Source organism: Lottia gigantea, assembly GCF_000327385.1.
Source record: "Lottia gigantea unplaced genomic scaffold LOTGIsca_7, whole genome shotgun sequence".
Classification (NCBI taxonomy): domain Eukaryota; kingdom Metazoa; phylum Mollusca; class Gastropoda; family Lottiidae; genus Lottia; species Lottia gigantea.
The window spans coordinates 1978440-1995888 of NW_008710370.1; the positions used below are offsets into that span (position 1 = coordinate 1978440).

At 32.2% G+C, this 17449-nt stretch overlaps 2 protein-coding genes across 2 annotated transcripts; one reads left to right on the plus strand and one right to left on the minus strand.

Annotated features, from left to right (window-relative positions):
* Positions 1-8439: 8439 nt before the first annotated feature.
* LOTGIDRAFT_154994 (hypothetical protein) lies at positions 8440-9834 on the minus strand (the record flags this gene model as incomplete). The annotated part of the gene is made up of 3 exons (XM_009065504.1): positions 8440-8957; positions 9088-9387; positions 9708-9834. 3 exons carry the CDS (start codon positions 9832-9834, stop codon positions 8440-8442), a joined length of 945 nt encoding a protein of 314 aa, XP_009063752.1.
* A 4689-nt stretch (positions 9835-14523) lies between these two features.
* Positions 14524-15723, plus strand: LOTGIDRAFT_154995 (hypothetical protein; the record flags this gene model as incomplete). The annotated part of the gene is made up of 2 exons (XM_009065505.1): positions 14524-14843; positions 15030-15723. The coding sequence occupies 2 exons, from the start codon at positions 14524-14526 to the stop codon at positions 15721-15723; spliced, it is 1014 nt and encodes a 337-aa protein (XP_009063753.1).
* Positions 15724-17449: the final 1726 nt, after the last annotated feature.

The window sequence follows — 17449 nt, forward strand, 5'->3', positions numbered from 1 at the left end:
TCCTTACGAAAAACAAAAACAAAGTAACTAGGAAACTAGTGAAAAACTGCCACCTATAGGAAAAAAGACTAATTAACTTAACTCATGATGAGTGCTATTTACAAAACTATACTTAGGCCATACCAAAATAATTTTCTGTTCTTCGGGATTTCTTGAAAAAAAAAAGGTACGAGCGAACGAAATTTTTTTTTTAATTTTAAAAAAGAAATGTCTAAAAGTTAGTAATCATTGATTTGGTTGGTGCGATATAATATTTTTTAATTTTAGAAAAAAAAAAAGTCCCTTGGTACCATTAAAATTTTCCAGCATGGATGATTTTGAATGTATTCAGATAAAATAACAATTAATAGTATTTATTTTATTTATGGTGTAAAAAATAACAATAAAAAATAATAATAGGTGTCAGTGTTGCGGCCATACATGGAAAGCTCAAACATTTTGTTAAATCTGCAGAATAACATTCCAGCTTACTCACACTCAAGGTGGGCGCTTTCTTATGCAACTCAATAACACGATTGTAGCCTTGAAAGGCTTCAAAACATTTTGGTATGGCACAACTAGCTGTTTTAAATTTGTCATGGTGCGTATCGACATACCACAAAAAATTTGTAATCTTCCACAAAATTTCTTTTGCACAGATTAACTGGTCTTTTGACTAGCCATCATCAATTGTTTTGCACCAGTCTAGCACATCACAAAATAGTTTTTGAGGTCCAGTTAAGGTTTTGTCTAAGACTGGTGGTGTAGGTTTTTCAGGAAATATTAATGTCTTTCTTGATGCCATCATAAAATCGAACACATTTTTATCACTTTTGGAAGTATTACAAACAGGTTCTTCAGACGAAGAATGAGAAGGCAAGTTAATTAAAAAGTCCACAAACTTGGATTTCAGTTCATCACACAGAGAAATTTTCAACGAAAGTGTAACCAAGACACCGTCTGATTTTTCCATATTGTCCTTGATGTACACTTTTTCTGGGATCTGTGATATGCACGATTGAATTCCTGCAGATGCCAGATCATAAACATCTTTAAAAGTGTTTTCAGGCTTAACATCAAACGCCATGTATGGCGAAATAAGTTTCTGGTGTGACCTAATTTTGATTACTAAAATCATTTTGGTAAAAAAGACAAAAACAAATATTAATTCTAGCACTGCATCGGCCATGCCTATTTCTGATAATTATCAACTTCCGCAATTTCGCTGTGTTCAGTCGTCGAGAATACGTTCTTGCTTCAGCGAAGGGCCTAAACTACTGTACGAACTCCTCTTTCAACAGCTGGAACATGTTCTACTATAATTGTCGCAGGATGTCCACAAACTGACAAACAGAAATAGAGGGAGCAATTAGTTACTTCTGCTACCAAATTTTAGGCTTAGAGAAATAAAAATGAAACTAAAAATGAGAGCTAAACAATCATGTTATCTGATCAATTTAGAGGTACGGACATACGCAATATAATTTTTTTTTTAAAATTAAAAATTCTTTTTTCAAAATTTTACATACGGGAGCTCTTTTGATACATACGGAATATTATTTTTTAATTTTAAAAATAAAATTTCGATAACGGAAAATCGGGTACGGAATTCCCAACGAACAGAATATTATTTTGGTATGGCCTTAGCAGACGATAAAATGAGACTGCCAACATAACAAACACCAACATAGCAACGAAGCAAATACAAAAAGACAATATGAAACAATATAGGCTACACAATAATATACAACACTACTACACTATCCCCCCTTTGATGAAGTGGCGTTTCGACACTTCAACGAACAAAATTACAAAATATTTTACATACCCCACATTAACTATACAAAAACAACCCAATCACTGTCTTTCATCCATCCTGGTTTTGTACGAGTTCTTTTTTTTAGGAATTGGAGACGATTTCGATTGGTCAGAAGAAATGCTCAGCGATTGGACTAAATTGTCAGCTGACATGTCACAATGCGTGATATTAACTGGTGAACTTGAATCATTATCATTCAAGATAGTAGACTGCGAAGTATCAACACGTGAATATGTGGAAGTGTTTTTCATAGAAAGAGATGATCTGGGTAAAGCAATGGGTATACCTCCACTACTTATTGGAAGTAAAAGATTTCTGGGTAATGTACGAGTTGATAAAGTGCCTTGTTTTTGAACAATATAAACAGGAATATTTGAATCAGGTTTAGATATAACAATATAAAAATCTTCCTCCCATTTATCTGCTAATTTTTGCTTACCTCTGATATTTACATTTCTGACTAAAACTAAATCACCAACACCAATAACAAAACCCCTTTGTTTTACATCATACTTTACCTTTTGCTTCTTCTGTGCTAAATCAATATTATTTTTAACAATGTCACAAGCAGAAGAAATCCGTGATTTTAAACATTGGGCAAACAGAATATGGGAAACAGTAGAATCATCAAATCAGGAAAACCAAACAGAATATCAACTAGCAATTTGGGATGACGACATCAAAAAGTATGGACTAAAATGTGTTGTGTCATGGTGAGTAAAATTATATGCGAACAGCAACAAAGAAACATGCTGCTTCCAATTGGATTTCTGCTCAGTTGTCAAGGTACCCAACATATTCAGAAGAGTGCGATTAAACCTCTCCGTTAAACCATTACCCATTGGATGGTACAGAGTTGTATGAGATTTCTTGATGCCCAAGACAGCACATACCTCTTTTGATGGTGCTCTCGAAGTTTCTACCCTGGTCGGAATGGATGCGTGTAGGAATGCCATATGGAAGAATGAAATTTTGAAGAAGTGCTCTAGCTGTTGTCTTAGCTGATTGGTTCTTAGTTGGGACTGCGACTGAAAATTAAGTAAAATGATCTGTAATGATTAATATAATCTCCATGCCACCTTTTGTCGCTTCCAGAGAAAGAAAATCCATACATACAAGTTCTAAGGGTTCTGAAGATTGAATATTTACGTTCTGGCACATTGGGTGACTTCCGGCGAATACATCGCGGACACGACTTTACCTTGTCTTCTGCTGCCTTTGTCATACCAGGCCAATAAAAACGAGACTTCAACAAATCCAATGTACGCTCCCTGCACATGTGACAAACCTTATCATGCAAGAAGAACAGAACATCCCTTCTCAGATGCTCTGGAACAAAGTTTTGGAATACTGGATCTGTACCATCTTGAAAAATTTACGATATGGAAAGTCATTTTGGATCACCAGAGAATCAAACTGTCGCAGAACAGACCTGGATTCCTTATCCAAAGCACGTAAGATATTGTTATCAGGACGAACACCTTTCCTAACCAAATCGATAACATTCCTTATATGGGCATAATCATACTGAGACTTTCCAATTAAGGAACTATCAATAAATTCAGAAGATCAATCTTGAGCCGAAGGTGTAAGTAAGTAATCAGTTACCTCTGCAGACATACAAAGCGTCTCAATTTTACCAATATCTACATCATGATAGTTGGCAATAGCAGAAACCACCGAAGAATCCAAACAAACAGGAGGTCTAGACAGCAACCACATTATGAACACCTGGAAGATATTCAAGAGAAAAAATCATATGCTGCTAACTCAGCCAACCACCTATGACCAGTGGCATCTATCTTTGCCGATGAGAGAACATAGGTTAAAGGGTTATTGTCAGTTTTAACTACGAATTTATTGCCATACAGATATTCATTTTTCGTTACTGCCCATTTTAATGCCAAGAACTCAAGTTTATAAGCTGGATAATGCTGTTCAGATTTAGATAAACACCTACTTGCGTAAGCTATGACCCTACGATGACCATCCTGCATCTGGTACAAAACTGCTCCAAGTCCCAAACAGGACGCATCTGTATGTAACTCAAAGGGCTGAGAAAAATCTGCAAATGCAAGAACTGGTGCTGATGTTAAACATTCAATAAGGTTTGAAAAAGCTTTCTGCTGCACTGGACCCCAAACAAAATTATTAGGTGAATCTTCTACTTTCCTTTGACATCGTTTACGCTTACTTGGCTTATTTCCTGAAAGAAGACTAGTTAAAGGTCTAGCATAACCAGATACGAAACGTCTAAAATACCCACAGAATCCTAAGAAACTTCTTAATTTATCTACATTTTGCAGAACAGGCCATTTTAGAAGAGATGAAATCTTATCTGGATCAGTATGCACACCCTCCTCTGAAATAACATGTCCTAAGTACTTAATTGAAGATTGAAGCAAAGAACATTTAGAAGATTTTAACTTAAGGTTGTGTTGCCGAAGACGCTGAAAAACAGACTCTAGATGAGAAAGATGCTCAGAAAAGGTTTTTCTAAAGATGATGACGTCGTCTAAATATATCAAGCAGCTTACTAAATTCAAATCACCCATGCACTGTTCCATAAGGTGCTGAAAAGTTGCTGGTGCATTCGTTAACCTAAATGGCATGGAATTGAATTCGTTAAAACCCAATGGTCCAGCTGTAAATGCAGTTTTAAACTTGTCTTTTTCTGCCACCTGCCAATGCCCACTTTTCAAGTCCAAAGAACTAAAATACTTCATACCATAAAGGAAATCTAAAGTTTCCTCAATTCTGAGTAGACAATATGCATCTTTTATAGTACTTGAATTCAATTTTCTATAGTCTTTGCAAAATCTCAAGCTATTATCTTTTTTTCTGACAATACAATTTGAAAGATCATCAAGATTAAACTCAGAAGAAAAAATTAGATGAAGGAGATTTCTCAGTATCTACTATTTCTACCTGCTGCACATTGCAAAAAATAGATTTACCTGGAATAGTATAATATTTATTTGACGTATTCTGGACTTTAAAACGTTTAGTTGACTGAGTTGAGGAACCATTTTCAAAAATTCCTGGTAGCACCTGAAGAGAGCTTGGCATTGGTTTCAAGAACTTACCAGATTCTCAAGCGAATAACAATAATATCTTTAGGGTAGCAACGAACCAAACTCAAGATCCTATAATCCATAAAGTTCAAGTAAGATTAAACAACGATAATTATCCTAACCAACCTTTAACAATTAATCCAACCACAAAGGATTATAATGAATTGTATAGAAACTATAAAAACATGTGTGAATTATTTGGAAATCCACCTCAGTTTGAATATGTAGATTTTGCACTTAATCATCCAATCTTCTGTTTTGATCTATCAGCTCACCATGAAGATCTTTTCAAAACAGGAGTGAACATAAATATTCATATTGAAAAAACACAAGGAGATGTAACCGGTTATTGTTTACTACCCGAAGAAGCAAAACATTTAATTAAAATAGCAGATAGAAGAATGATAAGAATTGAGTAAAAAATATACCCTTAAAAATAAAACCAGAAACTTTAGTTATGAAAATAATAGAAGCTTCCCCAACTGTAATAACTTTCAATGGTAAACAAATCAGCATAACTAAAAAACTTATTGATAAATACAAATATTGTAAAGTCAAGAGACAATATAGACTTAAAAAGAATTGACGCGAACGCAATTTGGTGGTATTGCAGTGGCTGTTGGAATAACAAAAACCGTCATCTCAAATAAAGCAGCTAAAGCAACAGCTGCCGAAGAACGCAGACACAATTTAGAAATGGAAAAGCAAGCATGAGGTTTAGGAGTGGCAAATATATTAGGTACAGTTAAAGAATTTGGGAAGCGATTTGGGTAAGAAACCAAGAAAACTGTTAAACAAAGATTAAATAAATTAGTAGTTAGTATTGACACAGGAGAAGTCAAAGTCAAACATAAGGGTTATGGAATATTTTTAAAAAACATATGCACTGGAGAAGGAATATATCTTTCAAAGTATAAAGGAGATGGAGTGGTTTTTGGAATAAAATAAAACAATAAAAAATGGGCAAAAAATTTAATGATTCAGAAATATTTCCTAATAACCCAATGCTCATGTGTATATGTGGTAGTTCCGGTTCTGGGAAAACTCATCTCACTTTTAACATGTTGACAACACCAAACCTTTTAGATTTCGATTCACTATATATCTACACAATAACACCAGAGCAATCGTTTTATCAATTCCTCAAAGCTTTAGAATAGTTACCAAAGAAAGATGTTCAAGACATATTTCAATATTACGAAGAAACGAAGAAGAAGTGGAAATAAAAGATATCATAGATAACAAAGATAGCAAAGAGTCCAACGGATATAAAAGTTTTTCTTACGAAAAATGTTAATGATCTAGACTTGTCTAATATTGATAGCAATCGAAAGAACTTAATATTGTTTGACGACTGCGTAGCGCAAAGAAATCAAACTGTTCAACAGGAATTCTTCACGAAAGGAAGACATCACAACTGTCACTGCATATACCAATCCCAATCTTTTTACGGGATGGATTCTATATTCATTAGAAAAAATGCAAATTGTTTTTTATTATTTCAATTAAATGATAAAGATTTATCTCAAATCATTCAGTCGATTAATCACGGAATGGACAGAGATGCATTTAAAAAAGAATGTAAAGCTCAATGGAGAAACCCAGATGATCATGGATATGTATTTGAAAATACTAGAAAACCTGCAGGTGAAAGAGTGTATGATTGACATATGTTAAGTTTATTTTTTTAAAAATGGATAATTGGAGTAATATTTTAAATAGAAATAGAGAATATATCAAAGCTAAGAATAAAATAAAGACCCAAGTTGAAAATAATAAATTACAACAACTTGGATTAACAGAAAATATACAAACTCTATTTCAACCAATATTAAAATCTAAAGAGGATATTAAAAAGAAATTAGCCTTAGAATATAGACCTCCTATAGAACCTCATAAAGATCACCCATAACCAAATCAATATGGTGGTATTATAATTAGGACATTAGATGATATTAATAGTCTTTTTCCAAACCCTAAAGCAGATTTACCAAAGAGTATTACACCAATCATTGAAGATGAGGGGTTAATGTTTAATGGATTTAGAATAAAATTTAGGGCAAATTCCCCTTTATTCCAAATCGATACAAAAGACTTAATATTTACATTAACAAAAGGATTAATAGATTTAATGAATGGCGGGTATATTGGCATTGCCGATTACAAGGATATACTAGCATACTCAAAATTTCTACATGCAATAAGAAAGTCGGGACCCGAAACAAAAAGATTAAAAGCAGTTGAAACATATATAAAAAAAGTTATTCCTGATGAATATGAAGTTGATGAATATGAAGATGAGGTATCAAATGATTATGCAGAAGATTATCCAGTCATACAAGAAATAGACGAATTCGATGATATGGTGGCATCTGGACAAGATATAACGTTTTTATCCGACAACAACGAGTAACTACTTAATAGATTACGAGTAATATTAGAATGTAAGTAAATAAATGTATTAAATGTATCAAATTTATCAGAGATAAGGTTAATAATACTGAAAAAAAGTTCATTTGATATGAATGTTATCGTCTAAAATTTCAATATTATTCATATTTTTTAAGCAACTATTTTTAACTAGGAATTTTTAACTTTTATTGATGATATTTCTACATCAAATTTATCTAAATTTTCATTGAATTTTTCTAATTCTTCAGTGGTTATGTTCTTATCTTCTCTCGAACTTTCGAAAAATATAAACAATTTATTAAGATATGTATTTAAAATTTCTGTTTTCTTTTTATAATGAGATTTCTGTTTTGATGTAAAACCTAAAGTAATCAATCCACAAGATGAAGTTTGAACGGCAGTGAACGCGTTAACCCTACTGTTAGAACTGTAATGTTTTGAAAACAGAATGAATTCTACTCCATGTTTTTCTACATTTGTTAAAGTGTTTTAGTTTTTCTTTTAGTTCATTTTGTCTTTCTATCATGTATTGTTGTCTACTTTCTAGTTCCATTTTTTAGGTAATTAAATTAAGTGAACTTCTGATAAAGCTGCTATGTGTTTACTGTCATCAATAACAACTTTAACAGTTATTAACGATATTTGTTATATTTGTTTGTATAGAGATTGATATATTAACATATGCAGCATCATCATCTCTTATTTTTGGTATCAAAAATTTTTGTTTTTGTTGACTTTTATGAATATCAATTGAGGTAAATATATCATTATTAACAAAATATAGTTTTACATATTCAAAGTCTGTCGCTCATAAAAAGTCATAACTGCTTGCTTCTTTTTGTGGTTCTGGATTTCTAATAATACTTACTGATGGTGGACTTTCCGTTTCCAAAATCTCTCAATCCAAGTTGATCTTTATTTTCATTATCTGGTATGATTAACATTCTAAACCTATCTATATATTTTCCACTCGTTTTAATTTCATATAAGTGATTAACCTTGTTGTTTTCATTGTAAATTTCATATTCTTTAGTTTCTACATTGTCTCTACCATTGATAAACTGAAGAACTTTTAGAGCGTTAAATTGATGATTAGATGAAGAGGTTTGTGAGAAGACTATTGAATTGATTTTTACCTTCATAGGAAATTAGATTTCAATTACACCTTGTCCTCGGAAAGAAAAACGATTCTGGAAAACCGTTACCAAATAAGTTTTTAGGGTCTCCATCTGCTACATGAGGAAAAAATAGTGTTATATTTGCTATAAATCCATATTTTTTCAATAAATATATTTTTGATTTATTGATATTATGAGTAATAAAAGCATCTTTATTCTTCAAACTTCCAAATGGAAGATTGAAATAATATGATTTATTTTCTTTCTTGAGATACTTTTCTAATGCGACTATATTTTTGTTTAAAACTACGTTATTAATAGTGGTTATCTGTTGTTGAATAACACTATCATCAATGTTCTGTATTTGTTGTTGAATATAGGTTTTGATTTCGCTATCATCAATATTTTGTATTTGTTGTTGAATATAGGTTTTGATTTCGCTATCATCTATATTTTGTATTTGTTGTTTAATATTTCTTAGTTCTTTTTGTAATTCACTGTTTAGTTTAGTTTCCAGAGTATTTAATTCCTGTTGAAACGTATCTTCATTTTCATCTGGAATGTTATCTATTAATGTCTAATTTTTGTTTTGCAATCTTATCATCTAATTTAGATATTACTGAAATTAAATTTTGTAACTCAGTTTTGTTCACTACCAATTCTTGTTGAATAAAGCTTATTAAACCTGCTACCTCTTTTTGTAGTTTAGTTTCATTAACAAAATTTTTATTATTTAGTTGACGTTTGAAGAATCTTTTCACATTACTTATTTTATCTTCTAAATGGTTTTTATTTACTTCAATTGAATTTATTTGATCCCATAAATATTTCTTGTGAACAGCGTCATTATCATTTTCCAGAGATTTTAAATTAGTTACTTTGAAATTGTTCATATTTAAATCACCTTGACGAGTGTCTCTGATTTGATCCACAAAGTAAGGTTTCGCTTTATTTATCCATGCTGTAGTGTTAGGTTTTTTAGTTTCTAAAGATAAAGAACCTAATCCAAACTTGTTCGCAATTTTTATTAAGTTAAATTTATTACAATTTCTTCAAACTGTTTTCCTAAACTTAATTGATATAAAACCCAAAGTGAAAGCTCACCACAAAACTTTTGTCCTGGTAATTGAATTTGAAATGTTAAACATTTGATTGGTTTATTAGTCAATTGCATTATCTTTTCAGTTGGTTCTAATCCATAAGAATCGAAAAAATATAAGTTATTTGAAGAGTCTTTGTACAAAGCAGAATGATGAACTCCTTTTTGATCGGAAGTATGTATATTTGTTATAGCTTAAAATTTACCTTTCTTATATTTCAGATCATTTATTTCATTTCTCATACAATAATAAAACGATGATATATTTAACTCAATCGCCCATCTCATAAGTTGAAAGTTTGTGGTTCCATATTTATCGAGAAAGATATGCATTTTTAAAAGTCGGTTTTTTGAGGAGTATGCGGTAAGTATTGTTGAAAACCCAATTGATGAAATATAAACGTAGTTTGTGTTAAAAAAAAATTGTATAACATTCTGATAAAACACATTAAATAATATTCTGAACATAAATTTGCATTTAAATTTAAGAAAGCATAAATGCTTGTCGTCATCTAAATTTCTTGATCTTCTCTCAAATTCTTTATCATCATCTTTTGATCATTTTGATAAAACCTTCCTATGATTTGTTCTCTGTCTTGATCGATTAATTCATATGTTGGAGGTGAAGTGGTGTTTACTTTATCAACGATGAATATTTCATTTGTCCAGTATCCAACATAACCTTTTTCGAATTTACTTTTATATTTGAAAATACGAACTCGATCTCCAACTTTAAATTTGGGTTTAATATTTAAATTATTTATTTCATTTTAGTAGTTATGTTGTGCGTTAATTGACTATATAATATTTGGATTATTTGTGACTTGTGTTGGTGTGACACCCATAGATGAATGAATTTTGTTATTGTATTCATCTACAACCTCTGGTAATATTTTACGCCATTTTTGAGATTTCAATTCCGTGAACTTTTTGAATAATTTATTTTTTAGAGTTCTATTATATCTCTCAATAACTACAGCTTTACCTTCATTATGCGTGCTGTAAATTTCAAACCCAAGTGATTTCATAGTTTTGTTATAAAATTCACTTCCTTTATCTACCCACAGTTTTTCTGGATGTCGGTTAGATTGTTTTATGATCGTTTCAAATGTGTGTTTGACTGATAATCCTGTTTTGTTTTTCAAAGGAATAACCCATTCATATCTCGTATACAAATCTATAATTGTTAAGCAATATTTATATCCTCTTTCGACTGGCATATTAATTAAATCGGCTAACCATATTTCATCTTTTTCAAACACTTTGACCTTTAAAAAGTTTTTAGTTTTTCTAAATTCTTTATGAATTTCATCCGCTAATCCCATGCCCAATTTCATCTTTGCTTTCGAGAGTTTAATGATCAGAGCCCTTTGCATTCTCTCTTTGAAAGTTGGATTTGGAATATTTTCAAGTTCGATTATCATTTGTCTGTCTGCTTCGTGTCTGAAGTTTATGTCTTTGTTTGAGAACCCAATGATTTTTGTATATCTCCTGAACCAAAATAAGTTTTTGGAGCGTTAGCGACAATCATTTTTATCCTATAACTTTAAAATCTTTTCGTTTCCTTTCTTCTAATCTCCTGTTTCGCAGTTCTCTTATTAGCTGTAATTCTTTCAACTCGTTAGATTGTTTCACTGTGTCGCTTATACTCTTTTCCGCTTTCGGATTGAGCCGATGGCTTTCGCTCCGGATGAAATAAGTGATTTGTTTTTTGAAACAAAGCTAGCTACTTTTGGAATAATTTTTGAACCTAGAGAAAATATTGATGAAAACATACTGTCGCCCAATTAATCTTCGAATTTGTGTTGTTCGTGTTTTAGAATTAAACTCCTATTTTTTAAATGAGTTAATTTAACGAAGAAATTGTGTTTCCAAAAACAAGAGTTATCTCCCTTCTACATTATTAAAAAAGCGGTATTTTTAATATGCTTTTTTTGAATGTTGGAATTGATAAAAACGCCATACAAAGACAATACATACAAAAACGCCATACAAAAAACAGTACGAACACAACCTAGGCGTCCCCAGGTATTCACACTCATTCACACATCTTAGACAAATACATAATACAAGTGAAACAAAACAGAAATTTACACACAATAGAAGTCAAAGTAAAGTTATAGGCCTACACACAGGTGAAAAAGGTATACCACAGCACAAACATGAACAATGACACACACGACAACGGCACATAAAAATTCTCCAAAATAAATTATTAATTCCCATTCCAATTCACGTTGGGCATCAATTATGTAACGGGGTAAACAAGTGACAGGAAAACTTGATATAAAATAGTTTATTTACAACAGCAAATAACTAGCAAATACTTCGGTATATAGATATAATGTATATATTATAAACTCTGAAATAAATAAATATAATAACTATTTTAGACACTAGGAAATAACCCAAACGATAGTTTTATGTAATGGAAATAAATATGCTGCAGTTTTAAAAACGGATAAGATCAATATTTACAATTTAACCTATTTCAATTAGATACAATGCTTACCCTAATTCCTAGGAGTTTTAATTCAAAGTAGTATTTCAATATAATAATTTTATCCTCTGTGAAACTATAAATATTTAACACTTGAAACTTAATGCTTTTCTATGAAAAACAAAAACAAAGTAACTAGGAAACTAGTGAAAAACTGCCACCTATAGGAAAAAAGACTAATTAACTTAACTCATGATGAGTGCTATTTACAAAACTACACTTAGCAGACAACAAAATGAGACTGCCAACTTAACAAACACGAACATAGCAACTAAGCAAATACAAAAAGACAATATGAAACAATATAGCTACACAATAATATACAACACTACTACATTCAAAATGCAAACTCTACTTTTCTTTAGTTAATTACAACACAACTTAAACTGGACATAACAATACTATTTAATATATCACTTTGCCAATACTTAGAATGATGCCAACAGTATGGTGTATGTGTCTAATGCATAATAATTTCTCCTAATACTTTCCGATTTACATTATATACATAAATTCATTTGGATCACCATAACAATACTTTGTAACATACTCAACAATAAATACATATATATATACATATAGAAATATACACCCATTAAAATACATATAGATAAATAAGATTAACTGTTAAAGGACATAATTTTTATACTGCAGTCCAAATTTACATTTCTTGTTGGCATGATAGAAGCTACAGTCTTTATTTGATCTTGCTGAAACTTGGCATGCATGCATTGGTGAGATCTCAATCAGGTTTGAAATTGGTAATAATCAGATGAATAGTTTTAGAGTTATTGCCCTTGACCTACTAATAACACATCAAACTTGGCTTGTAAGCCCAATAGAGGCTACAGTTTTTATGTGCCCCATATGTCAAATTTTGCTTGTAGGTACAATAAAGGCTACATTTTTTATGAAACTTGGTATGCCTGTATATTGATGAAATCTCAGTCAAGTTCGAAATTGCTATTAATCGGATGAACGATTTGTCAAAAGTTTTTGACATTTATATTACGTTTACATGCTTGTAGTGTGTGTAGTCATATCTAATAGTAAAACGTCAAAGTTAAATAAAGTGAAATGTCAAAGTTAATGTAATGATAAGCAGTTGCTATTGACAAATTTTTCCGACATTTTGTACATTTTTGTAGTGTGTGTAGTCATATCTTAGCAAGGTAATGAAATAGGTGTCGCATTTGTTTGTTTACAAGTCTGCTTTCCTTTTTGGCAATGAAAACAGCAGGTTTATTCTGTGAAATTCAAAGTAAGCAATCTCCAAAGTCAACCGATATTTTTAGTTCAATGGCAAAACGGCAAAGTTACCACAATGAAGAAGAGGTGCTTGCGGCAGTGGTTCTGAATTCCGCAGAATCAGACGAAGAATGGACCAAAGCCGATGATGATGGTAACAAGGAAAATACTACTTCTGATGTTGGTGTTTGTTTGCAGTCTGGTGCATTTAGATTTATTAACTCGAGAAGGATAGCATAGATTGCAAGATCATTCTTATTTTTGCTGACAAATTTGATGCTAATTTTGATGGTGTGTCTGGCTAAGAGAAAGTTTTTTTAAATGAAGATCCTATTAATTATTTTTTCCTAATTCAACATTTGGTATTATGGCAGAAAAACAAATCGTTATGCTTTTCAGTACTTTGATAATCCAGTCGACTTGCAGCTTCAATCTTTTTGTTGCTTTGTAAATTGCTATGGGTTTGTGCCAAAAACCAACTCTTTAAAGCTATTGGGATGAATGGTGGCTGACACACACAGTGAGTTTTTTTGTCATGAGCTGCAACCGATTTCAGTTGCTCCGCTCATTTCTTCACTTCAGTGATAATTCTTTACAAGTCGTAAAAAGGACAACCTGGTTTTGACTTCCTATTTAAAGTCAGACCTTTAATTTCATTGGTTCAAGATACATATATTGGAGTATAACAGCCACATCAATTTTTGTCCATAAATGAAATTTAAAGGCAGAGTCAGCTTTAAACAGTATATGCCTAACAAGCCAAACAAATGGGGTTTAAAGATTTGGTCATTATTATTTTAAGTGTATGTTGGCAAAGAGAAAGAGGTGGAGAAAATGGACTTGGCTTTTAAGTTGTGAAAGAACTTTTAAATGGATATACAAATGGATACAAAGTTTTTATGGATAATTTTTTTTCACTCAAAATCTGTTTTATTATTTACTTCATCAGGTTATTGGAGCTTGAGATACGGTACGTTCCAACAGGAAAGGTTTGCCAGTTGACTTGCAGACTGTAAAGTTAAATAAAGATAGTGGATGGTTAAAAACGAAACATCTATTTTAAGTTTCATCAAAATCGGTTTAAAACTAAGTTAGAGAGTAATAGCATATTCAAGATTTTGGGGCAAGGGCAATGACTCTGCTTCTAACGGTCGAAAATAGCTCAAATTCGAACTTGATCTTCGTTTTATGAATATGTATATATATACCGAATTTCATTTGATTCCATCCAAAAATCTAGTTTTTAGAGCGTTTTCCAGTTTTCTTTATGAAATATGAGTCATAATAATAGACTTGACATCACAAATGACAACGATGTGTTGTCACTTACAGATCCCGATGAAGGAGACTTTTTAGGTTTTGATAAAGTTGAAGTAGACAACGCTGCTTCCGTGATAAGAGACCATGTCAAATTTAATCCTAAAGAGAAATCTATGATCAAGGGTAAAAGGCCAGCCAAAGTTACTAAAAGTTTATCACTTAAACCTAGTACTAGTAGTAGTACAAAAAATGTTGGTTTTACTTCAACCACTTTTGGCTCAGTCGTGAATGAAAATTCTAATAATATTAAAGGGTCTTCTGAGAGGAAAAGAAAGTTAGACCCAGTAGAAAGCGTAGTTTTCAATGAGATCAGTAATAGACATTTAGTAGATCTTAACAACATTTCAGGACAATATTTTCAGGCTTTAAAAATAAAGTTTGGCCTCGTAGAGGCAGCAAATATGAATGATAACAATGATTTTGATTATGATGTAAATTTATTTGATTAATATGATTACAGTGATGAGTACGATCAATATGTAAAAGATAAAAGACCTAATATTCGGGTAGAAATTGACAATGATACACATAATAACAATATTAATTGTTCTGATTTTAATAGTAAAATGAGCAATGCAATGTTTAGTTCTGCTGATGATGATACTTTAGTAGTAAACGATGGTACTGAGCAGTCAATTTTGAGGCAGTTGCCCAAATTAAAAACTCCTGCTAGAGGGCCATCAATTGACCAGTCATTGGCAAATCTTATTGATACAGCTTGTACAACTCACTGTGAGACTGGAATGATTATAAGCAAGTATGATTTACCAGAAAACTACAAAATGTTATCACCCCCTATGGTAAATCAAGAAATTTGGGGCAAAATTGACGCTCGTTCGAAGATTTACGATAAATCATTTAAAGAAGTTCAGCAATTGGCAGCAACAGCTATTGTGCCTTTAGTAAAATTAGCGGAATTGCTAAAACCAAGCATAATTAAGAATGAGCAATCTAAGTGCCTATTTTCAGATGCTATAACCCTTATTAGTCAAGTTCAGTATCATTTATCTCTAAGAAGGCCATTTCTAATCAGACCTGTCCTTAAAAAGAAATATTCTGACTTGTGTAACATTAATGTACCTATTTCTTCAATGTTATTTGGTGATGATATGAGAGAAATTAGAAAGTGTGATGCTTCAACTACTGTTATTTAACCGACAATGAAATCAGGTTATAATAATAGATTTCGAGGAAGGGAGGGTTTGATTTTCCAAATGTACAGGCCTAGGGTGGAGCAGACACTTTATTTAGAAATTAGGATTAAGGGTCTTGATATTGGGTTTTCTTCTGTTCTTATTCTGATCTGAAATTAGAAAAAATAACTAATGGGCGAGAAGTATAGTATCTGTTATGTACTGATTGTTTTTAGTTTGCTATGAACAATATTATCATTTAAGTTCTTATTTTTTGAATATGCAACTATCATTTTCTGCTTATAGACATGGGGGAATTTCTCTTGAAGGCTCTTATAGTGGGCATGAACTATCTTGCTTGCTCGATTGCTGGTTGTATTGAAGGGGACAACAAAGGGTGCTATGCCTACATTATGATGAATATTTAGTCCTATAGGTCTTGCTGTATTCAATGTCTCAATCCAATGGGCTTCCCTAGATTGACGGAATTTGGTAGTTTCATCTTCGGGCAAGTCAATTTCTATGTGCTCAATTGGGATTAGGGTGAGATAGTCTATTGAATGGTCATCGAGGTTGAAATGATTAGAAACAGGCTTGTCTTTCTGTAATTTGATGTCCGACCTATGAGCATTAAAACGAATTTGTACAAATTCGATGAAATTGTAAAACTTGAGACTTAATTATACCAGAAAAGGTATGTTTTGGGTGAAAGGAGCTCTTGTGCAAGAGTTGATGAGTATCAGTTTCTTTGAAATCGATTTAATATCCAGTTTATTTGTTTCTGCTATAGAATCTCCCTTAAAGACAGTGGTATCGAGAAAGTCTATGCTTTTGTCACTCACGTTTGCCGTTAGTTTGATATCGTCTTTCTTAAGTAAGTTTAACGCTTCACGTTCCACTCGTGTGAGATTAGGCTTTTCATGTGTTATGTTAATCATGTTAGCAGTTTCTTTGAAAATTGGTTTCGGTAAAATGGCATAATGTTTAGGATTATTCAGTTGATTCTCTGCTTCTGAAACGTAATCCTCCCTATTCAGAATGGCACAACATGAACCTTTGTCACTCTTTTTAATAACAATGCTATCGTCTTTCTTAAGTAAGTTTAACGCTTCACATTCCACTCTTGTGAGATTAGGCTTTTCGTGTGTTATGGAAAGGTTCGCTGTTTGGCTATTCATACTCGCAAATGCTTTCAATATTTCAGGATGGATGGCGGCCTGAGGGGGTGTCCACGTGGATTTAGGAATAAACATTGTTCTAGCACCACGTGGGGGGGTGGTTTTGAAAAAAATATGTGCAGCTAAGATTTCATTGAAATGGTCGTATGATTCCAGGATTGACTGTATGTGATGGATTTGGGAACCGGGGTAAGAATGTATTTCAGTGTCTGAACTGGTTTTGGTAATTCGATTCAGGTTAGATGATCCAATAATTAAGGTAGATTTCTTTAGAGCAGGTAGCTTAAATAATGATTTGTCCTTGGTTTGGTGATAATACGGTTTGGTAGCGGATATAATGGTTGTCGACGGTGTGATTGGTACTGGTTTGGTAGTTGTTAGAAATGTAGCATTGGGAACGGACTGAGATCTGGTTCGAGGGGGGGAAGGTCTAGATACATGTCTCGACTTGGATGGAGACTGAGAGCCATGTCCGGTTGAGGGATCTAATATTCGTGTCGACAGCTGATGTTTTCATTGCTGGACGGATAAAACTGTCCAACTCAAAGACTTTGCGTTTGAAGGTAAAC